Source organism: Daucus carota, chromosome 3 (assembly GCF_001625215.2).
Source record: "Daucus carota subsp. sativus chromosome 3, DH1 v3.0, whole genome shotgun sequence".
NCBI classification, from domain to species: Eukaryota; Viridiplantae; Streptophyta; class Magnoliopsida; order Apiales; family Apiaceae; genus Daucus; species Daucus carota.
Genome location: NC_030383.2, coordinates 7,268,662 through 7,293,191, shown reverse-complemented (window position 1 = coordinate 7,293,191; position 24,530 = coordinate 7,268,662). Strand labels below are relative to the sequence as shown.

General features: G+C 33.6%; 2 protein-coding genes across 2 annotated transcripts; one reads left to right on the top strand and one right to left on the bottom strand.

Annotated features, from left to right (window-relative positions):
• The first annotated feature begins 6,141 nt into the window (after nucleotides 1–6,141).
• LOC108210535 (receptor-like serine/threonine-protein kinase At4g25390) lies at nucleotides 6,142–8,295 on the top strand. Its single transcript, XM_017381862.2, has one exon. The coding sequence runs from the start codon at nucleotides 6,237–6,239 to the stop codon at nucleotides 8,175–8,177; it is 1,941 nt and encodes a 646-aa protein (XP_017237351.1). The 5' UTR covers nucleotides 6,142–6,236; the 3' UTR covers nucleotides 8,178–8,295.
• A 6,697-nt stretch (nucleotides 8,296–14,992) lies between these two features.
• LOC108211967 (gibberellin 20 oxidase 1-D) lies at nucleotides 14,993–16,942 on the bottom strand. Its single transcript, XM_017383701.2, has 3 exons — nucleotides 16,234–16,942; nucleotides 15,630–15,951; nucleotides 14,993–15,479 (listed from the first exon to the last, which is right to left on the bottom strand). The coding sequence occupies exons 1-3, from the start codon at nucleotides 16,923–16,925 to the stop codon at nucleotides 15,174–15,176; spliced, it is 1,320 nt and encodes a 439-aa protein (XP_017239190.1). The 5' UTR covers nucleotides 16,926–16,942; the 3' UTR covers nucleotides 14,993–15,173.
• Nucleotides 16,943–24,530: the final 7,588 nt, after the last annotated feature.

The window sequence follows — 24,530 nt, the reverse complement described above, 5'->3', positions numbered from 1 at the left end:
AATCATCGCAATCTGAATATAAATTCAATAGTTTTCTCTGAGTTCTAGACTTCTAGGCATATTTTCTATAGAGAACACTACTGCAAATTGCAAATACAGTAATAAATGTAACCTTATGTGCTGTTTACAGAGTCCAGCTGATGGTTTGCATGGTGCACTGCAATTACAGTGTGTAAAAAATAAAAATATAAAGATTTCCTAATGGAAGAAAAAGTTATAGTTAAAACTTAAAACTTAAAACTAAGCTAAAATGAGTGATGGCTTTTTAACCAGGGATTAGTGGGCCTGTGATATATTAGGCCTGAGGGTCCTCCTTGCGGGCCTTGCGGCAACCCAACTCAACGCATGTCCATAGGAGAACTGATGTAAAAATACAGAGAATTACAGAATGTATTTTGTCTTGTACAAACAAGTAATGCAGCCGAGCCCAAAAGCTTCAGGTTTGAATTTGATGCGGAAGTCAAATGTATTTCACTGGGGTCTGGGTATCGATAATAACCCGTAGTGTTTTTTTTAGCTTGGATGAGTCAGAGTCGAACCCGGTTCTTCCGGACACAGAGGTTTAAATGATCTATTCATGAAAGAAAATAACAAAAGTAGTGCCGAAGTGGTTAAGTTTATACTCCGTGAGCGGCTCACCATGAGAATTTCTGAGAACAGATGCTCAAATTGTAAATTTATAATTCATATTAGTCAAAAAAAAAAAATTGAATATTTTGAAATTATAATTTGACTCCATAAAAATATCAAAATGGTTTGAAATTAAACTTATTTATGTGTTTAGTTTAGAGCTAGAATATCAACAAAAATTGAGTTGCTTATGTAAATGTTTTTAATTATTAAGAAATGAATGTAGTAGGTTAAACATGTGGTATTTTGAAATTATAATTTGACTCCATAAAAATATCAAAATGGTTTGAAATTAGACTTATTTATGTGTTTGGTTTAGAGTTTGAATGTCAACAAAAATTGAGTTGCTTATGTAAATGTTTTTAATTATTAAGAAATGAAGGTAGTAGGTTAACATGTCGACATTTTTCTATCAGAAATGCTAATATAGAGAATTTTGCACAAATATTTCCCATCGATCAGGCACGCAATCAATGGAATCAAGTGTAACGTGCTAGCGAGTTGCAGAGAATATATATATCGAGTGATGCTAACCATCCAAAATTTTGTCTCGAATTCTTTGTTTTTAATATATTAATTATAACTAAATCTGAGGAAAAAAATTAAGAATATTTTTCATAGATATTTTCTAAGTATCGAATTTTTTAAGTGCCCTCCGTTTGCAACATTTTACATTAAATTGGTGGTTAGAACATCTCTAAACATAGACTATTATTAGTTAAAAATAATTAAAAAATATTAATATTCGAAATTTTAGAAGTGAAAAAAATCATATTCATTAATGAACATATTAGAATTATATATTTTATCATTAATAATATAATATAATTAATCAATATAATCAGTCTTTTAAAAACAAAATATCTTACAAATTTTTTCCCGTCAATATTTATAGTATTTTAATAGCCAATTTTAGCTACTTTAGTCAAAACCGTAGTAAAAACTCTTATTCTGTTTTTGAATTGACATGTGTATTTTGTAAAGCCAGCCTCCACCCAACGGAATTGCTTATATGATTGAATAATAAGTAGGTTGGCGAGATCTTTGACGAGATTGGGCGTCAACTCGTGGCTTGGAGCCTTGGAGGCACAATTTGTTGCCGTTTGCCGACCAGCCCGACTATAGTCTAAATGTTTTGTTAAAGGCATCGGTAGATTCTTCTTGTTTCTAGTTACAAGCTTTTATTCAACTTTTTCGTCCATTTCGTTAAAACATATTATTGGTATTTAAACAAAATAATTTAATTATATTATTTGTAATTATCTATATATTTACTCATTTCAGATTATTAAAATGACATAATTCGAGTTCACATGAGAAAAATAAATATTTTTATTTATTATATAAGAGCATCTTTAATCATCATTAATACATTTTTTAAATGAAAAAGTAAAAAATTATGTAAAAATACTCAACTCTAATGAAACAATTCTCTTATTTATAAATATAGTCAACCTCCAATCTTCTTATGACGGTTATATTAGTCAAAACTCTACAAATATATAAAAAATCTCTAAGAGTTTTTACATTATTTATTACATATTGAAATGATATATTCTAATTATATCAATCTAAAATATTTATAATATATTATTTTTAAAATATAGTCAATCAATATAAGCGGTATATCAAAACACAATGTCTTACAAATTCAATAAAACATATTCAACAAATTTATACAATATTCTACCATGGACTCTTTATAAGTCACTTATTTACCGTTACTGTGAAATCATCCATATCTATTAAAATCTCGTCAAGACGTTGAATAGACTTTGGACAAAAGATATATTTCAGACCCCAAAATCTTTCCTTTTCTGTTTCATTTATATTTTAATAATTTGTATCACAACAAGATCCAGCAGATATAAAGCACAAAGGGGCTGAAGATTTGAACTCCAAATTTACATTAGTGTATTACGCTCTTTGCTGTGGTGTTTTGTTTCGGAGTAGCATATGTACTTGTTCCTTTGTTTAAACATTTTATTATTACGGAACCACTCCATTAATGTTCAGGGCACGTTGTATCAAGATTCAAGATTTAGGAGATACTGTGACAGATCAAGATGGTCCAAGTCCACAAACTTCTTTAAAATCTTTTGCTTTTCTCGGACTAATTTTTTTCCTATGGCTTCACAGTCACACTATTAAAAATCACCTGGATACAAATTTTGAAATGAACTATTTTCTGTAGTTTAAAAGTAAAAGCAGATAGACTCCAGGGAAACTGCATATGCATAAGCATAAGAGATTCTAGTTTCATTAGAATTTAGTATCAGTCCCGTCTAAATCTTATGAAATTCTGGTTCCGCCGCTTTTGTAAATCAGTCATGCAGTAATATAAACTACACAGTCTCAGGTTGCCCCGATTTTGATGTAGAAGCTGAGTTACAGTTTCTCAGTTTGTACCATAAAAGTGCTGACAGTAAAAAAAAAAGAAGAAAAAAGAGCTTCTGACGTCCATGCTGACAAGTTATACAAAGCTGACTTGCAACTTTAAAAAGTTCATGGCATCTGGTTCTCATGATACTGAACTCCAGTTCTCCACAATTAGAAAAAGCAGTAGTAACTTTTTTTTATATGAAGTAAGATTCGATCAAATATGATTTTAATTTGAATGTACTTAAAGAGTTGTCGTAGTGAACAGCGCACATCCGTTGGCACTGGCTTTTGTTGGAAGATATCCATTTTTCAACCACTATTTTTAAGTTAATGGAGTAAATTACAGATACAGTAGTCACTCTAGCTACTTTAAATTTTGGAATTGGCATCAGTTTGATTTCTTCCTTTCACTATTTTTTCATCTTTATTTTTTTACTGTTAATCAAAGTGGATTGCTTAAAATCATGCACTTGTAAATAACCAATACTCCTACTTTACATATAGTACCACAGAGGCTTTAAATTAAAGATTAAAAATGCTACGAGTAGAGTAATATTATATTCCAAGCGGTTGATGAAGTTTAACGATGAGAGATAGACTTTCATAACGGAAAGGGGAACCAAAGACAACGCATTTGCAAATGCAAAGTAGTTGAGTTCTTCAAAACGAAATCACACGTTATCAACGTGAATAACGGACCGTTTGGTTGGTTTAAGAAAATAACAAATTTAAATTTAAGTTTGGTAGGTGGTTGTGGAGCCGTTTGGGTGAGTTTAAAATAAGTGTTTTTTCTTAAAATAAATAAGTGGAGTAGAAGTTACAAGCAAAATAAGACTTAAAAGTGATTAAAGTGTTTGGGAAATAAGTAGAAGTCCTGAAACAAAAGCTAACGTTCCTAGCTTGTTATAAGTGCTTTTTGACTTTTTACACAAACGGTACGAATGAGTGCTTCTGGCTTATAAACCGAGAGGCTTAAAAGAGGTTGCCAAACACCCACCGTGTCTTGTTCGTTAAATATGGTAGTATACTTTATTTAATTGGTGGTGATATCTAAAAATTTTAAATAATATTTTAAAAATGTTGAAAATCGAGATTCAATCTACCTAAAAATGATTAGTTAGAAATTCATTTTATTATTGGGAAAATAGATTTTTTTGTCACCGAACTTATTATGTTTTTAGAAACTTGCCACTCAACTAATTTTTTTTTCCTTTTAGTCACTGATGTTAGGTTCGGAAAATTTTTTGCCACTAAAGTTAGGTTCGGATTTGATTATTACCATTATATTAATTTTTTGTAGTATTATGAAAATATAGTGATAACCTGTAATGTTTTGATGATTTGATATATGTCTATCTTTATATATAGTACTTTTATGTACCCGGGATCGTTTATCTTCGGTGATAAGAGTTAAACACGCATATTACGGTTTCAAAAAGTGTACTCTCATAAATTATTTTAGTTTTGCTTCCGAATTAAAATTTAGTGTTTAAATTTTTATACGCAAAAAAAAAATCTCATAAATCATCGAATAATAAGTTTTCCCCTCTCTCTCTCTCTCTCTCTCTCTATATATATATATATATATATATATATATATATATATATATATTTTATTTTTTTGCCTTCAAAAAAAATAAATCTTTATCTTGAAAATTATAAAAAGATAAAGTTATTAAAAATTATGAGGATAAATTTAAGAGAGATCTTAGGCTGAACTAGGTGATTGAAACTTTAATATTGAAAGATGATGTATCGTATCACTCAATTAGATTTTATTTTATCATGGAGAGCATAAATTATTTGAAGTCATTGATTCCATACTGATGATTTAATGAATTTCTAGAATTCTAATTACGATTTTTCCTGATTTTAATATTATATCACCTCATTTTATGTTATTATTGCTATATACAAAGATATAAACATACATCATATTGTCAAAAAATTATATACTATCACTATGTGTTAATGATGCTACAAAAAATTATCACAATGCTAATAATCATATCCGAACTTAAGTTAGTAACTAAAAACAAATCCAAACCTAACATCAGTGACTAAAAAGAAAAAAAAATTAGTTGAGTGGCAAGTTTCTAAAAACATAATAAGTTCGGTGACAAAAAAATCTATTTTCCCTTTATTATTTTAGACAACCATTTTCCATCTATAAATTAGTATACCAGTCTGCTAAATCTCTAGTACAAATAATTAGAAGAAAAAGGAATTTTTAAATCATATTCAAATCAAATATAATTAATAAAAGTAATAACTCATATTTTTTTGTTTTAAAGTTCTTTTTCTTGTAAATATTTTAATTTTTTAAATTTAGGTTACGTATAAAAGCAGTAGAGACCAAGTGATAAGAAGTACACTCCCTCATCTAACCCTAATTATTTCTAGAGTCTGACCTCTCTCTTGTCGTAGCCACCTGGGGCTTCCATCAGTTTTCACCGGTGGAAAGCCCCAAATCAGTTAATTACTTTGTTTTCTTTATAGTCTTCGAATAATACTTCTTATCTGAAAACTTAGATCGAAAACCATCGGAGATTTCGTTGTTTCTCTTCCAAGTGGGTGGGTTTTCAGTCCGATTTCTCTTGTTTTTGTGGTCCTATTCCAGATCTATTCTCGGGAAGATTCTTAGATCTAAAACCATCGGAGATTTCGTTGTCTTTCCTCTCAATTTCAACCGGGTGGATTTTCAGTCTGATTTCTCTTGTTTTTGTGGTTCCGCTCCGGATCTAAGGTTGTTTTCTCTCCCTCGTGAGAATTTTGTTTTCGCTTCTTCATTGTAAGCGGGTGTCTTGATTTGATGATGAAAGTTTGCATGGAATCGCAGTTCTGGTCGATAGCTCAAACGATAGCTCTATTAGGGCATGATGAAGAGATTACCGGTGATTCAACGAGGATGCATGAAGCATATATTTGTATTTGTATATATTTTATCTTCAAAATATCGTTTAACTGTCGTATGACTTTCTATTGTTAGATTAATACTTTTATTTCAAAAAAAAAAGAAAAAAAAGCAGCAGATACTCGTTGACTTCATTTTTTTAGTGAACAAACACGTGGACTTTTTAACATTTCTTTGATGGTAACTGTACAAAACCACCGTAGTAACATTTCCATTCTAGGAACTTGCGAATTCTAGTACAACTAGCATTCAAAGTACAAAACCTTGTTCCCAAATTCACTTCCCTCTCTCTGTCTATTTTGACTTAACTATGCCACGTCACTTCCCGGCACCCTCGCCGGCGCCGCCACTGTCCTCCGCCACAACCACCGCAACACAGCACCACGTTCTATTACCTCCGATCACCGTGGCTTTCTCCTTCCTCATAGCTCTAACTCTCTGCTTCCGTAAATTCACACACAAACGCACCTCCCCTTCTACAACCTCCACCTCGCCTCGCCGCTTCTCTTACGCATCTCTCCGACGCGCAACAGCTTCGTTCTCCCCCTCTCGCCGTCTCGGCCAAGGCGGGTTCGGCTCGGTCTATAGCGGAACCCTAAGCAACGGCGTGAAAGTCGCCGTCAAGGTGATGGACTCGGGGTCTTTACAAGGTGAGCGTGAGTTTCAAAACGAGTTGTTTTTAGCTTCTAAGTTTAGTTCTGAATTTGTTTTGGCTCTAATTGGGTTTTCCTCGGATCGGAAACGACGTCGTATGGTGCTTGTTTATGAGCTTATGGAGAATGGTAGTTTACAGGATTGTTTGTTTCATAGGAAGTGTGGGGAGCTGAAGGATTGGAAAACTAGGTTTTCGATTGCGGTTGATGTTGCCAAAGGGTTGGAGTATTTGCATTATTGTTGTGATCCTCCGGTGATTCACGGGGATATTAAGCCGAGTAATATATTGTTGGATTGTGAGTTTAAGGCTAAGATTGGTGATTTTGGACTGGCGGTGGTGAAACCGGAGGGAATTGAGGTGAGAAAAGAGTTTATAAATGAGGATAATGAGTCGGTGATGGAAGAAGAGGTGGAGAGTGTGGTTGGGAATAATGTTTTCGATGAGTTTAGTTTGGTTACGGATCAGTCGCCAGAGAGTTTTGTTAGGGTTAAGGTTGGGGAGGTTTCTCCAGAGGGAGTGGTGGATGTGTCTGTGGGGGCATCCCCGTCCGGGTGTTTAGATAATAGGGAGTTTGATGGGGATAGTGTTCTGAGTGGGAATGAATTGGTGAATGTGAAGAGTAAGAAGAGTGGTGCAGGGAAAGATTGGTGGTGGAAGCAAGACAATGGTGGAAATGGGTCGAGCCGTGTGAAGGATTATGTGACGGAATGGATTGGAAGTGAGATTAAGAAAGAACCGCCGAAGATGGAATTGGGTGGGGGTGAGTCCAGGGTAATTAGGAAACCTGAGAGGAAAAAGAGTCGGAGAACGTTAGATTGGTGGGTGTCTTTGGATGAGGAGAAGAGTTTGAAGAAAGAGAAGAGAAGGCCTGCAAGGGAGTGGTGGAGGGAGGAATATAGCGAGGAACTAGCTAAAAAGAAGAAGAAAAAGAAGAAAGAAGGGAATATGAATGATGACATAAATGAGGAGGAATGGTGGCAAAGGGATGATGATGATATGTATTCTGATAAAAAGAAAAAAAGGAGAAGAAGCAGGGGTAGCCGGGGTAGTATTGATTGGTGGCTAGATGGGTTGAGTGGTGAGCTTTGGCGAGCTCGTCGCAATAGTCACGACTCTGTAAGCGGGGAGATCCCTAAAAGCGGTGGCATTAGTAGCACACCAAGTATGAGGGGAACTGTGTGTTATGTTGCTCCCGAGTGCAGCACTTGTACTGATCTCTCTGAAAAGAGTGATGTTTATAGCTATGGTGTGGTGTTGTTAGTAATCATTTCAGGACGGAGACCACTTCAAGTTACAGGATCACCATTGTCGGAATTCCAACGCGCTAATCTTTTGTCATGGGCAAGGCGCCTTGCACGTTCAGGGAAGCTTCTTGATCTAGTTGACCAATCAATTCAGTCTTTTAACACAGAACAAGCTTTACGTTGCTTGACGGTGGCACTACTCTGCCTTCAGAAGTTACCTGCAAACCGGCCTACTATGAAAGAGGTTGTGGGAATGCTTTCTGGAGATTTGGATACTCCACCATTGCCTGTTGAGCTTTCCCCTTCACCTCCATCCGGCTTCACATCAAGGTCCCGTAAGAAGGCACGTTGAGATCTGATGTATTTGCAATGTACTGTACAGTTGTATACTAATTTGAATTATTGCCTAAATATCTTTCAATGTAAAAAACAGGATTTACATAGTCAATGAATTTTAACTTTTATTGCTACCAACTCTCTAGTAACACCATCTTTGAATGGAAAAACAAAGTCATTTGTTATATTATGGTTAGAGATTAACAAAATCCAGGAGTTATCAGATACCTGCCAGTGTGCTGGAGAGGACTGAGGATATGATCCGCAGGTATGTTCGTTTTCATTCATATGTCTTTTTACATCAATTAGCACAAAGCAGTAGTATATTTGCTTTATGACATGTCAGGATGTATTATTTACAAGCTCTCAGAAAAGAATTGGTTATGCTACTGTTACCACAGGAATAGGTTGAAGAGTAGAATTTAGTGGGGAACTGAAACCTAAGAAGTTTAACTATCATCGGATGTTTATAAATAAGAACAGTTGGAAAAATAATTTTGTATTAAAAAACTACTTTTCAGTTATATATAATCGGGTTCTCATATCAACCAAGCCCATAGGTTGGATATTGAATATGCTACTTCCAAAACAGGTATAGGTATGTACTCACCCGGGATGGATGGTTAACTTATTTTTATTGAAATTGAAGTTAAATTGATTGTACAGGAAGTACAGTTCACATATATTGTGTTTAGGCACAAACTTCTCATGTTTAGACATTATTTGCTTTCATAGCAGATATGGTGCAGTTTAATGCATCAAGTCATTTTAAAGCTTAGGCATGAGGATCTAGCTATCTTTATACAAAGACAGATTTGGTTAATAAAAAAAAAAAAAGAAATATTGACTATGATTTAGTTTGATGACATCAGGAATAAGACTAAGCAAACTTGGGGAAGTCTACTCATACCTAGTATATGATATGCAAAGTCACATGTTTTACAATGGCAAGTGAAGTGTTTGAGGCATACATTTTTTATATTGTTATTACTTTGAATAGTGATTGATGATTATTTTGTTTTTGTTTTCTTCCAAATGTTTTCTTTTTATGTGATTCAGGATGCCTATGTAATGCTGAACTTTGCTAAAGGGATGGCCAATTGTAGTGGTATTCAACGAGTACAATATAACTTACTTCTGTGTACTTTCCTGTAGCTTGTTTTTTGTGTGAAATCAAGCTCTTCCAAGCATATTTTCTGAGCATGAAGCTAATTACCATCAGGTTCATGAGATGGTAAGAAATTTTTTCCCTTCTAGATGCATCATTAACCGTCATCAGGGCTGGCCCTTGGGTAAGGCGACCAAGGCGGCCGCCTAGGGCACCACTGTCCCAGGGGCACCAAAAAATCTTTACATGTGTAGTATATACTAATAAATTTATGCATTTATATATTTATTTGTATTTGAATTTACTGTGTTAATCTTAAAACAGTGTTTTTGATTATGTCATTGTATATTGATTTGAATGTATGTAAAATTTTCCTTTACGATCTTGAAAAATAGGGGCACCATTTTCAATTTTCGTCTAGGGCACTCGAATCTCTAGGGCCGGCCCTGACCGTCATTCTGACAAGGTGATCCATGTCTATGAGTATTATTGCCATAAACACATGGGTTACCTCTAATTTACCCTTGTTATGTTGTCCACGGTTATCAAGATTCCTGCCTCTGGTAATTTTGGTGTTGGATATTTTAGACTACATGAATTCCATGCACACAAATGTAAAGATTATCTACCATCTCTGAGTAGCCTGCAGACTAGCGCAGGCATGCTGTAAGACGACAATGTCTAGGTTTGAAGATGGTTTGAAGGCTTGGATGTGTAGTCGGGCATAGTCCAGGCCCTCCATGGTTGATTTTGTTGCCATTTTAGGCCTCTTAAATCAGTTCATTCTCCTAATGTTGGGGCTACTTACGAAAGATTGGTGTTTTCAGTGTATGAAGCCGCTATAACAGGCAAGCATTTGGCTATACGGCCTTCAAGAGCAAGGAGTGATATGCTGTTGTCAGTCCTATTTATCATTTCAGTTTATTTAATTGAGGACTAAGAACAGCATATCACTTCTTTTTTGCTATACAACCTTCAAGAGCACGGACTGATATAGTGATTTGTACTGTATCTGTATACAAACTACTATCAAGCTGACATTTTATTTTTTTAACGTAACAGAGAATTTAATATATGTTTACTTCTCATCTATAGTCTATCTAGTTCAAGGTTTCACTTGTAGTCATTGCAGTCTCGTAGTTGCAATCAGCGTCAGGTCCCGTGTCACATATACCATTGAACAATAATACAGAAAGTAATTTTGCTTCGGAGTAAAATATAATTTCAGATCATTTTCGAGTCGGAGATTGTTTGTCTTGATAACAAAGTGGGAGTGAAATCAGCCCAAGTCAGATTATACTTCAATTAACTGCCGAAACAACAGGACCATGAATATACCGTAGTTCAAGTAGCCATGATTTCTGGATAACAAGAGTAGGAGATTATTATTATTATTTATTTTTTTGGAAGTCGTCAAAATTATGTGTGTGATGATCAATGTTTATATAGGGTCGATTAACTTTGGTGCAGAACTATACCTTGTATATAAAAGGTGAAATAGAAACGATGAAGGACATTACTGAGCTCTCTACTTTTGGAGCTTGGTTCTTATTTCGCTGGATTAATTTTTTTATCAGAACCAAAGAAAACACAGCTAGCCTCCATTGACTAAAGATAGACCTCAAAGAATTCTTGTTTTATAAGATATTTAAAATAAAATGTTTTTTTTCCCGTATATGAATTTTATAATACTAGTGAAAAGACTCGTCATGCAAAGCAAAGTCAGCACCACCGATCCAATCAAGGCATCGGCACAAAGCCTTGTCCAAACTTTGTTTGCATCGTGTTATAGGCTCATTGTGAAGTCATTCCATCGCCTCATAAGTCATAACATATCCCTTCCCTGCGAGGCAGAGGCTGGATGTATTTAGGCTCACTAACTTCTTTTTCTGTCAGTCAAGCTAACTAACTATAATTATCGTTGATAAAAAAAAAAAACACTATTATCTCCGTCCCAAATTAGATGAGCTAGTTGACTTTGGACACGTAACTTTAGGTACATTGACCGTATACTTCTGAAATTTATTTTTTTGTTTTTTCTTTTGTAAATAAAGATTTCATATTTAAACTTTTATTTGCAAAAATAAAATTTTAAAAATAAGTCATGTAGCTATGCGGTCAATGGACCTTAAATTGTGTGCCCAAAGTCAACGAGGTCATCTAATTTAGGACGGAATGAGTATAATTCTCGTTCAATATTTAACACTCAGTGTCTATAAATCTGTTAATAGAGTCACACTCTCTACTATGGGACCGTTTGAGTTAGCTTAAAAGAAGTGACTTCTTACTTAAATTAAAGAAGTGGAGTAGAAGTGAAAAGTAAATAAGTGAATAAAGTGTTTAAAAAAGAAGCACAAGCTCTGAGAGAGAAGTTAGCATTCTCAGCTTCTTAAAAATGTTTCTACTTATTTACACAAACGGGTCAAGAAAAACAGAAGCCGTAAGTAGAAGGTGCTTCCACCATCCAAACAGGCCCTATATATGACTGTTTTTTTTAAAATTTAGTGAAATATAAGAGCATCTCAAACGGTGTTCTGTAAGAGCATCTCCAACGGCGTTGGCTATAATCGTTGGCTAAATTGGACCTGTAAGACATTATGTAAAATTTGTTGAATCTGTAAGACATTTTGCTTCAATGGTACTGGCTATATTGGTTGGCTATAATTTAAAAATAGTATGTTATTAATATTTTAAATTGTTAAAATAGAATATATCATTTCAATATGGTAATAAATGATGTGCAATCTTTCTACAGATTTTCTTACAGACTTGTAGAGGTTCGACAAATTTAGCCATCGATAGGAGGTTGGCTAAATTTTTAGACAACAGCTGAGCATGGTTGGAGTTGTGTTTTTGGAGCTGTTGGCTAAATTTTTTTATTTTAAGTATGCCAACTCACTTTTTAGCTAAGGGTTTTAGATGGTTGGAGATGCTCTAAGCTAGTCATTTTGCTTTGATGGTACTATCTATATTGGTTGGCTATATTTCAAAAATCGTAAGTTATTATTCTTTCAAATTGTTATAAATAGAATGAATATTATCATATCGTAATAAATGATACGAAATCTTGCTACAGATATTCTACAAGCCTGTAGTGGTTGGCTAAATATAACGAATATCAATTAGTAGGTTATATATTTAGACAAAGTTTATGTGTGGTATGAGTGGAGTAAATTTCACACCTTATCTAAAACTTAAAATTTAGCTAAGAATTTTGATGAGTTGGAGGAGATAAGTGTGAATTATGGTTAATGGAACTATCCTAATATACGTGAGATCGTAACATGTGAGAGTAATTCTATGTGACGTATATGGTAACTGTAAAATTTTTTATATTTAGTTTCTTTTAAGTAATGATAGCAGGGAGTATTAGTAGTAAAGTAAAAAATATTTTACACAATCAGATTGAACTATTAGATAATTTTTTCGATAAAAATCAAAAATTATATTATGCAAGTACGAAAATACCCCTGAACTAACATCTCATATTTAACTTTAACATCGGTCGTCTCCAAGGATATGAGTTCGATTCTCATCTATATCAAATTTAGGTATCGAACGGATACTATGACTATGACCATAATTATAGTGTAATCAAACAAAAAAAAAAAGTTTAACGGAAGAGTTACAAACTCCAACACATTATAAACTTTTGAGTATCACTATCAGGTTTCAAAATATGGGTAATCATCTCTCATTGAGCCAAAGTCAAGAGTTACAAACGTACGGTAATAATCTTTATATATTTTCGAGACCACCACTTTGTGATTTTATAACATGATTTTAAAAATATAATTAAAACATACTTTATCTAATTAAAAAACTATATTTTATTTTAAAAAATTAATATATTTTAAATATAAAATCGAATTATTATATGTGTGTTTTTTATAAAAATTGTAAGTTATAAATTACAAGTATTTGAAAATATCCCTTAACTAACTACTCGTATTTAGCTTTAACGGAAATCGTGACGGAAATTTTTAACGAAAAACTAGTGACAAACTGCAAGTAAAGTCTAACCGTTAAGTTTCAAAATATGGATACTCATCCGTCAATAAGTTTAACTTGGATTACAAAACCCAATACTCTCAGATATATATACTCATATACTCCCTCCATCCCAAATTAGATGACCTGAGAAAATTTTTTATTCCAAAATAGTTAAGTCTCTCACCGTTCAATACATATTTAATATGTATTATCCCAAATTAGGATTGTCTCAACCGGATCTCAGATCGCATGTATCGTACTATCATGGGTAGCCACAGGGTTTATGAGTTTTAAATTTCGTGCAAGGTGGTGATCTTATTTTGAAGATTCGTTCGGGGTTTCAGATGTGGTCGAGAAACTCGATCGATAAACATACTATACATAATACATTTAACTTGTACTCTGTTTAAATTTTTGTCAATCTCATGGACACATGAAAGGAATGCCGGGAAGGTGGTTTTATTGTATATGATTGAACTGAGCAATGATGAACACAAAAAACGTAGCACGTGAAGAGTTCTCTGGAAGCTGGTTAAAGATTTTGATTTTGTTGTCACAAGTCATTGATTAATTATTAGTTTTTGTGGGGATGTTGATATTGATTCTCGTCGATGCGACTTTTGTACTCAATGAAATTTGATCCGTCGATTAAATCAACAAAAGGTGAAGCTTGATATTCGTGGACAATATAAAAGGATGAGGTTAGGTAATATGTATTTCATTTTCATGTGCAAGTTTATTTTAATAATTCGCGTAGATATTTTGTAAACTATATTTGTATTAATATATATTAATGTATTAATATATGTTGTATTAAAGTGAAGATTTTCATTTTAGTGAAAATAAAAGAATTAACAATGACATAACACTCATATTTGAATTAAAACAGAAAATAAGAAATAGATTAAATATATATGAATATAAATGTATCATATTCTATTTATAAAATATCTTTTTGTTTGGTTTTTAAATATAGAAAGAATAAAAATATATATTCTAGTTATAAAATCTATTTCAATTGATTTTTACAAATCTTTCTTTTGTTTTAATATAAAAAGAACATGACATCGCATGTTCTATTTACAAAACCTATTTCTTATTTCTAATAGATCAGAACATTAAAAATATTATTTTCAGATATTGTATATATATCTAAAGAATTGTGTTAAAGAATGTGTAGTTTTAATTTTTAAAGAACTTATTTAATTCTTTAAAAGAATGAATGAACTGGTGTATACTTGTAGAATTCGCAAGGGATGAAGACTGGCAACAAATTAATTCACCCGAAAGATTTACAAGTAAAGTTGAGAATAATATAGTCACGTTATTAAAGGAAAGTGTCGATTGCCGACTGTGTACTGACAATCTTCAATGGAGATTTGGTACCTGGCTAGGTGTATTTTGTCTTTAAATGATTGTATTAATGTGGATCATGCATTTTCTTTTCCCTAGGCTTGGATGCATTCAATTAGCGGGTATCAACCCAAGGACTCCATAGAGCATTAAACACCCCAGTTCCCAGAGTTGCTCCATTGTACTCCCTCTGTTTTGAATCTCCATCGATCCAAGAATTATCAATCTTATGATCGTTATGTCACTGCTACTTTTCTTGTGAGACAATCACCCTCGACAGCAGTTCATGTGAGAGTATCTCACGCTACATAATCAGCTCACACCAGTAAATAATTTAAGCAAATCGATCACGTTAAGTTACGGCTCACACCAGTAAATTAAACAAAGAGAAACAAGAACATAGCATATCCTTACCATTCTATATATACAAGTGGTACCACTAACCACGGACTCGACGGATAAAAAACTGAAAAAAGGAAAAAGTACAACATCATTATCATAGAGAGCTACAAATCATTTTATTGTTACTATCCAGTCTATGTCTACTAGAAGATGTTTTTATTTGAAAATAAAATTAACACGTCCCTCTCCCAGATGCTCTTTGTTGTTGAAAGTAGTTAGCCATGAGGAAAAGGCTTGGAGAGTGTTCATGTCAGCTCTGTAATGTTTTTGTGTGAATTCAAGCAAAGCCGACCACGTAAAATCGGGATATAATCTTGGGTTGTCTTGGTCCACCAGCTCTGTTGGTGGCCTCACCACCTTATCTTTCTGTGGGCACAAAAAGAAAGCCAGAGATCTTCTAGGATTCTGCTTGTTTACCACCGCTCTGTGCAAGCAACTTTTGTATTTTCCATTCGATAGAGCCTGCAATTTTTCCAAAAATGTACATGAGTTCATGTTAGTACTTGGAAAGCAAGACTAATTTGTGTCAACCTAAAAAGAATTATGTCATATCATCTCCCATCAATATATACATGATGATGATTCAATGTTGTTTAAATCATCTATTTATACCATGAAAGTGTCGCCTAGGTTAACAACAAAGGAGCTGGGGTTAGGAGGAATAGACTGCCATTGGTTGTCCACGAAAACCTCGAGGCCGCCAACATCATCTTGGTGAAGAATGGTTAATGAAGTGGGATCGCAATGAGGTCCAGTTCCTAGAGTAAGCTCTGGTCTGCGGCAAGTTGGATAGTAATTGAGCCTCATTATGGAGTTATTCTCTTCGAAAAAATTCTTAAAATGAGACCGATCTATGCCAAGGCTGATTGCCAGCAACTCCATGATGCCAAACGAAAGCCTGCTCATCGCGTTGCAGTAATCTTGGTAAACCTTCCTAATTAAATTGGCAAGCATGCAAGAGATAGATTAGTACAGGAGACCATGGCAATTAACCAGCTACTAATGTTACGGTTTTTCTATGGTGTGCCCATCAGCACATGCTAAGTACCAAATTTCATATATTTAACTTATTTTTGATTGGCTACTACTTATTAATAATAATGGACCCTTTCATATACAAAAACTCCACATATCAAATTTAGCTCTTAGCATGTTCCCATGGGCACACACTAGCCAAACCCATAATGTTATTATAATTAAGAATTCTTGTACGTACCCAAGTTTAGCATAGTCTTTGCCTAGTGCACTTGCAAAATAATCCTCGACCAAGGTGGATGAGGTCTTCTTAGTAGAGTGTTCGAATGAAAGTGTTTCCTTCCACGGCAACTTGGAAGAAAACCTCCCTGTGAAGCTACTAGCATACCCACAATGTTCGCCCAGCTTTCTTTGAGCCTTTTGTTTTTCCATAAGCGGAAGCTCGAAAAACAAGTCCATAGACTTGTGAGCATCCGATATTAGGTTTCCATCAACCCCGTGGTTCGTCACGAGGAAGAATCCATGCTCTCGGCATGCTTGTCCCACGAGTTTCGAAGCTTTCTCAGCTGCAACAGGATCACCAGAGAGAAAGCCTCCTACGTCGACGAGAGGAACATCGAGTTGTGGAGTATGTGAGCTTGGTTTTTCATGGTCAGGCCATATAAACTCTTGAGGTATGTTCAGCTCGTTTTTAATAATCGAGGAATCGAAAACTAGTGACTTGGGATAGAATGGTTGTTGATGACGATGATATAGGAATGTTGAGGCTGCCATTGTTTTATCACAGTCGATAGGATATGCTTGTAGTTTGTGGTAAGTTAAAGATGGAGGAGGGTATGACATATATATAGGCTGTTCAGTGTTATGCAACATATATAGGTGCAAGTACGAGTTGAAGCTACATCGAAGTGGGTACCAAAACTTTATTTCCATATGAGGACTTGTCACCTATCAAAATTACAGGACAAAGGCACGTAAATGGACAATTAGAGAAGGTGACGACAGCTTCTGGCTGGTGAAGGCGTGAAGCTATACAGGATGACAATTTTATTTTACCGGTTTTCTATCCTGTGCACAGGTGAGGTTAAGTTATCATAAATAAACTAGCATAAAAACCCGTGCGAGGCACGGGTCTCTAGTTTATATCGTGTTTTAAATAATATTGATGTGTCATCGTATTGTTTCGAGCAACCTAATAGCAAATATGAAAATTAAATAATGTTGATGATTTTTTTTATTTTTTGACAAAATAAGCAGATATGAAAATGTTATATTTGCAACCTAATAGCATTAATAATAATAATAATAATAATAATAATAATAATAATAATAATAATAATAATAATAATAATAATAATAATAATAAGTACTATATTTTTTTAAAAATTATGTATCAAAAACTACTACTGAATTCATTTCTTATATTTAAACTCGTGAGGATATAGAGGTCATCATCATATTATCTACAGGTTCAAAATTACATTCGACATGAATACCAGAATTTTTAGATTTTAAATATATTATTCCTCAATTAAAAGTATTTGTAATTTATTGTTGAAAATTATTAAATTATTTAATCTAATATAACATGATTTTGGTGAAAACTTGTTTTTGATATGCTGAACTACGATATCCTAAATCGTCGTGAGAAGAAGATGTGTGGCGTACATTGTTTTACATTTATTTTTTCTTTTTTGAGCGTAGATTTGGTGTCATAGTTAAGTGACACATGATGGGCAGATCATCAACACAGTCTTTTTTAGCATATGTTGCACACATTCTGCATAAATAGAAATTGTAACAACTAAAAAGACCAATACCTTATTTTTATAAAAGTATAATTTCAACTAATAACCCTATAACTGTGCCCAAAAAAATTCTGACATCTTTAATGTGGTTTAACCTTTTAATTTTCATATCAACATAAAATACTTTAATGTCTTATATTTTTATTGTTAATTAGAAATATTAGAAGATTATTACTTTGATACAATCTGTTATAATATTGGCTTGTTAAATTTTAATTTTTTATAATTAGTTTTCTAAGCTTGATGATTAAGACTTTTAATGATTTTTCATGTAATTGTTATAAACCAGATCTCAAACAACGATTTCCTGAAATTTAAAATAACAAAAACAGAGGAGATATAAGTCACACCTCATGAAGTTCACAAAAACATAATATATTTAGCTCAAGTAGTTGTGTGTTTATTTTTTTAGCTTTGTGCAAACTTAAATTTTTAAATATTTTGATACTCGTATTTCTTAGGGGTGAGCAATGTAGCACATCATGCTTAATTGTTAAAGACTAATTCAAATATTCGATATCCAATATTCTGGATTACGAAAAAAAAATTCTTGATCTATTTCCGTTTAATCAGATATCAGTTTTCACCGTATCGTGTCAGATTATCCGGTTCAAAATTAATTATATTTTTTTAGATTAATTTCTAAATGATTAATTAATTTAATTTTAGTTTGAATCATTTTATTTAACTGGTATGTTATATATTGATCGACGGCATATTAAAAGTTATGGTTTTAAGACTTTAATATATATAGCTTATTTCTCTGTGTTATTTTATTTTAACCAAGTAATTTTATTTTTTTAAAAACAAATCAAGTAAAATTTATAACTCAATTCTTTTTAGTAGGTCTCGTAAACGCTTTTTATTATTATTTGATTGAATTTTGATTAACAATATAGAATTTCCATGAAATCGACTTTATATCACAAGTTATAATATTTTAAATTCATATATCATTAAAATTACATCATTTAGATATATATTCTAACACCAAATTTGATGTCTTTGACATTATTCTTATATCTACAATCTTTTAAAACAGATTTAGTTACACGTCCAATTCTAAATTCATAATTTTAAAATAAAAAATATTCTAAATAATAATATTCTTTTAGTTACCTTATTTAGTGTTCTTCAAAATATTGTAATCTCTTTATAAATCACCTTTTATAATAATTTTTTTTTAATATGACATAGTCGTTGAAAGCCCATGAACTTTTTGTTTCAGAGATGCTCACTGAAATCTTAGTTTTTGAGCTTATTTCTCACATTCATTAATTAAAATTTCTATAATATTGTATTGGTACTCGTTTAAACTATTAAGTTAGATTTGAATTTTTTTTGTTAGAATAAGTTAGATTTAAATTTGTTCATTTTTATTCGGATATGAATTATATCTATTTTTAGAAAGTGGAATCATGATTCGAGCCCTATTATTCAAATTCTTTTTCAATTTTAAATTTATTTATGTAAATAATTAGTTTATTGATATTAATCTATCATTTAAACAATATACGAGACTTAGCCGAAATAATAATTTATCTTAAATAAATAAGATATTGGAAAGAATATAAATACCACAGTTTTAATGTATGTGGTTAATGTTTTAGAATAACAACTTGATTGCTTGTGTAGCTCAATTGGTTTAAGTTGTGCACAAGAATTAGAGAGGTCTGGGTTCAATTATTGCCAAAAACAATTTTTTTATATAAATGAGGAGAAGGTAGGTTCGGAGTTAGGCTCGGGTTCGGAATTCTTGCCAAAAACAATTTTTTTATATAAATGAGGAGAAGGTAGGTTCGGAGTTAGGCTCGGGTTCGGAGCCAGGTAATTTATTTGCTCAGGAGGGAGGTTTACCACGAACCTGTTGTGCTATTATATATATAAGTAGATAAGTAGATTCATCTTCTGTAAGTCTCTCTATGCATCTTTTCGGGCGAAATAATATTTCATTAATTAATATTTTTTTATTGTTGTGTTTTCTTCTAATTTTACCACAAAAAAGTCAAAAGTCGAAGACTTGCCCTGACCTTCTTCACATAAAAACCTATTACTGAAACAAGAATTGTCCCTAAGGGCAACTTTCTTATAAATGGATGTGAATATACAATTTTAAAAAAATAATAAAAAATAGGAGACCTTCGATCCAAGAAATATCCTTCTTGAAATAGTACATGTATATCCTATTGAATTAAAGACATATGAATATGAATTCTGAAATTTCATGATCAAATTATATGAGTCATCATATTAATTTACATACATATTAATCGAAAATAAATTAATATTTAAATAACAAAAAATTATCATTTCATCATCATATAGATGTCAAACAAATTTATGAAAAATGTTCAAATTAGAACATATTTGATTTTCATTAAAACATTATAAAATAGTACAATACTATTATATAAGTAGAAAAAAATTAATATATCATTTACAATATTATATATTTGTATTGATATATATACATATATATATATATGTTAGGTCCTGAAACGATTGTAGAAGGGGGGGTTGAATACAATCGTCACAAAATAATCGCGGCGGAATAATCTGATTTGAATTAAACTAGTTAATCAGATTTTAATTAATTAATATAACAATGTTTTAAGTCGTTATATAATTAATAAGGTTCGTTTTAATGTCCACTAAAGTTCGTAGAATAAATTCGACAGGATGTATTCTAGTTTAGTGATTAAAACAACCGAGTGATCAAAGCACAGAAAACTGTGGATATAACGAATAGCAAGTTACAAACAACTTGAAAGTTTACAATGCAATGAACACTTAGAAATGAAGAAGTGAGGCCATATTTATAGGCAAACCACTTAGATCTAGGTATGACATTGAAAGGAATGACTTTCTAGATTAGGAATGACTTAAAACAACAAAGCCATGCCAAACAAGAAGAAGGAATGACATAAACAAGCAATGTCATACTGCATAGGCACGGTATGACATTTTAAACTTGGTCATTAAGTCATTCGGTATGACTTACACATCAAAAGCCATGTAGAACACTTCGGTATGACATTTATATGTCATGATAACGTAAGTCATACACACAACTGCCAATGTCTGAATGGATGACACGGTATGACTTAATAAGTCATATCAGACAAAGCCTAAAGCAAGCAAACGGTATGACTTGTTAAAGCCATACGGACAATGTCTGTAGCACAGACACGGTATGACTTCTTGAAGTCATGCTGAGAAAGTCTAAAACAATGACACGGTATGACATTCTCTGAGAATGTCATGCCGAGTCATTTACTCAATAAAACCTTTATATTTAATTGAATAAATACTCAATAATCACTCACTTAATTATATTAATTATATAAATTCATAAATTAAATTAATTCGAAGGTGAATTAATTTAATAAATAAATTATACAACTAATTTAATTATTTTGATAAGTGAAATAATTAAAGAAATATTTATTAAATTATATTTCTTCAACAACAGGGACTCCAGGCTTTGATGAAAGTTGTAGATCTTTGTCTTGATTGAACGGCCACTTGTAGTTGATGCAGAATACTTAATTAGAGTAGCTGACACACAAATGTACTGTCTGGTTCATCTGTATCTAGCTGAATTAAATATTCTTTATCAAATAGACACTTGAGATGTGGCTTGTTCGTCGATTCTTTGTCTTCGTAGTTCTTCTTCATTAGTAACAATAGTATGGAATCTTCTGAATAAATAAAGTATTAAAACTTTATACCTTCTGGAATTCTGGACGTGCTACAAAAGATTATTTGTACACTGAGGCTTGAACATATTAATGAACTTCTTCCAGTGGTGTGCAGCAGCATCCTGAAATTCTTCAGACATATAATTTCAATAAATCACTTGACGTTCTTCGTACGGATTCCTTCAACAGTACTTGCTATTTACCTTGCTTTCTTATCAGAGTTGAGTTGGTACCTCTTTAATTACAAATAGGCTAAACATATGCCTTTCAATCTCCCCCTATTTGTTTGTTAATATAACATGCAAATTATCGAGAGGATAACTCAACTAACTGATAAGACAAAGGATTAAACATGAATTGTAAATAGCAAAAAGTTTCTGGTATTCCATTAAACATTGACCAGAATTCAAAAGATTACAATAGATTACAAAAGGATGTTCTTTTTGAACATATATTACAAATCCCTAATGAATCTAAAGATCAACTTCTCCTTCTTCGATATCAGACGTGTGAAGGATAGGAGTTGATGGTTCTTCCCTGGTTGGCACTTCAGATGTAGTGGATTCACCACGCTTCTTTCGTTCCTTTGCCAGAGCCAGTTGATGAAGTACTTCCAAATCCACAGGGTCTTCGCGGAAGTCTGATGGCTGAGATTTTGTAACATTTTTCATCCTTCGAAAATACTGAGCAACATTATTTCGAGTGCAGTGAGCAAGAATCACATCATCAGCATCAGACTTAGCTTTAGAAGCAAAGCCCTTGGTTCTTAACAGTGTGGAGGCAAGAGCAAGTTGTTTAGCTGGATACTTTCGCAAGGCTTCTTCGTTGAGATAGACAGTGCTGAAGATCTCCTTGTGAACGAACTTAATACAGTAAGGATTCCTGACAACCTGAGGACTGTTGAATACAGCTTGTTCCAGCAGTTTGTCACGAAGAAGTTCATTCAGGTTGGAGCTGCGCTTTACCTTATTCCGAAGCACCCAGAGCTCAGATACAGAGAGTGATTTCAGAGATTCGACAGATAATCTGAAAGAACCATTCCTCTGTGTATAGATAATTAGCTCCCATTGCTCTAGCAGGTTGTTGACCCCCACGGTCACATAATTCAATTCCAAAGCAAAGGCATGCATAAAGACATCCTCGTCAGGGTTTACCTCTCTAAGATCATAGATCAGAGATAAGAACTTGTTGTCGTCGAAAGGCTCCCTTTGAGGTCCATTAAATATTCTTCTTGCAATGTCCCAGCTTTTTCCTTCTTTTCTCCTTATATCAAGATTCTTCTGCTTGATTGCAGCATCATAGATTTTCTGTTTCTCGATCTTGATTTGTTCTTCTGTGATCAACTTGTCCTCTAGAAGTTTTTGGAAATCACGAAGCTTACGCTTCCTAGCTTCATTTTCAGCTTTGAACTTCCGGACATTCTCCTCATGTTCAAGGTCAACAGGTTCTTCATCCTGAAACAAATAACCCTCATCAAATATACCTTCTTCTCCTTCTGCTTGACGATAGGTAGCATCGAAGATGTCATCATCATCCATATCCTGTGGATAGTCCTCATAACTATCAGAATTGAAAACATTATCGGACTGATGTAACGGTTCTTTGCCTTTAGACTTATGAGTTTCTTTGTCAGGGGCAGATCCAGAAGTGGTATTTCCCTTGTTGCTTTGATTTGAGCTATTGCCTCTATCATCCCTGTCACCTTTGTCTCTATTCTCCCCCTTAGTTGAGGGATCCTCTCCAGAGGGTTGATCGTCAGACTTGTTGGAGTTTCGGAGGAGTTGATCTAACTTGCTGTCGATGGTCTCAAATTTGGACATGTAAAGTTCATGATTAGACCTCATTTCAACAGCCAAGTCATGTATTTCTTCTTTAAGCTCATCCCTGTAAGAACTGGATGGCCTCTCCTCAGCTTTCTGTTGCAGGGTCACCAACTGTGCACCCTTGAGCTTTTCATTCTCAGCAATCATTCTGGCTAATTCTGCTCGTAACTTAGCCATTTGTTCCTCAAACAGAGCAGGGTCAGTGTGTGCACTCACCTCACGTACACTCAAAGCTGTTTCACTAGCCTCACGTGCATGTGTATCGCTCGGTGTTTGCCTTACATCACTCTGTTCATTCACTCTTCCCGCTGTACCTGTATATACTACCAATGTCCCCTGAGATGGGTTCAAAGGTAGTGGAGGAACAAATTGTCCTCCGGAAGCCTGTGAGGGCAGATTAACTTGCACGCTGCCAAGTTCCGCCTGATCAGAAAAGAAAGGGAGATCAGCAAAGTTTTCATAAATAATACATTGATTTTGAAAATCTGTGCACTCAGTAAACATAGTAACCTGTGTATCTGTTTGGGTTGGCACTAGCGTGAGTGCTAGCGCAGTGCTTGACTCTGTACAAGTTACCGCGGCCGGACGGTCAATTTCAATGGCCACATCCTGTAGAGAGAATGGGTCCAGAGACTGCTTATCTGCCATTTCAAAATCTGAGCCTTGTTGGGAAGGCACAGATGAGGCTACAGTTGTCTCCAAAGTTTCCACCCTTTGCTTCTTTGAGGGAGACAGAGCTGTGGGTTTATTCATCAAACTACTCGAACTCCGTTTCCTCGCAACTTTACGAACAGGTTGCATTGAAGTGTTGGTTGATGTGTTTGGAGAAACGAATATTTGTTGAAGAGAATCTTCAGCTAGGTTATGAACCTGTGTGTTTTCAGGTTCATTGCTGGTAGGCTGGAAAACAAAATCCATGTCACAAACAAGATCACAACGATAATCTGACGTATCAACATTAAAATTAGATGATAAGTTAGAAAGTACCTGAGCTACCTGTAGGTCCTGTCGGAAGGACTGCAGCTCTGGGTTGATAGGAGAGTCAGAGGGTAGGGGTTGTGAGGTAGATTGTGTTTGTGGGATGATTTGGGATTGTGTTTGGTGTGGGAGAGGTTCAGATGAAGATGGTTGATGCTCGAAGAGATCATAATCCAAAGTTTGATCTTCAAATGAAGGGTTAGATTGTTCTGTTTGATGGATGGGTGA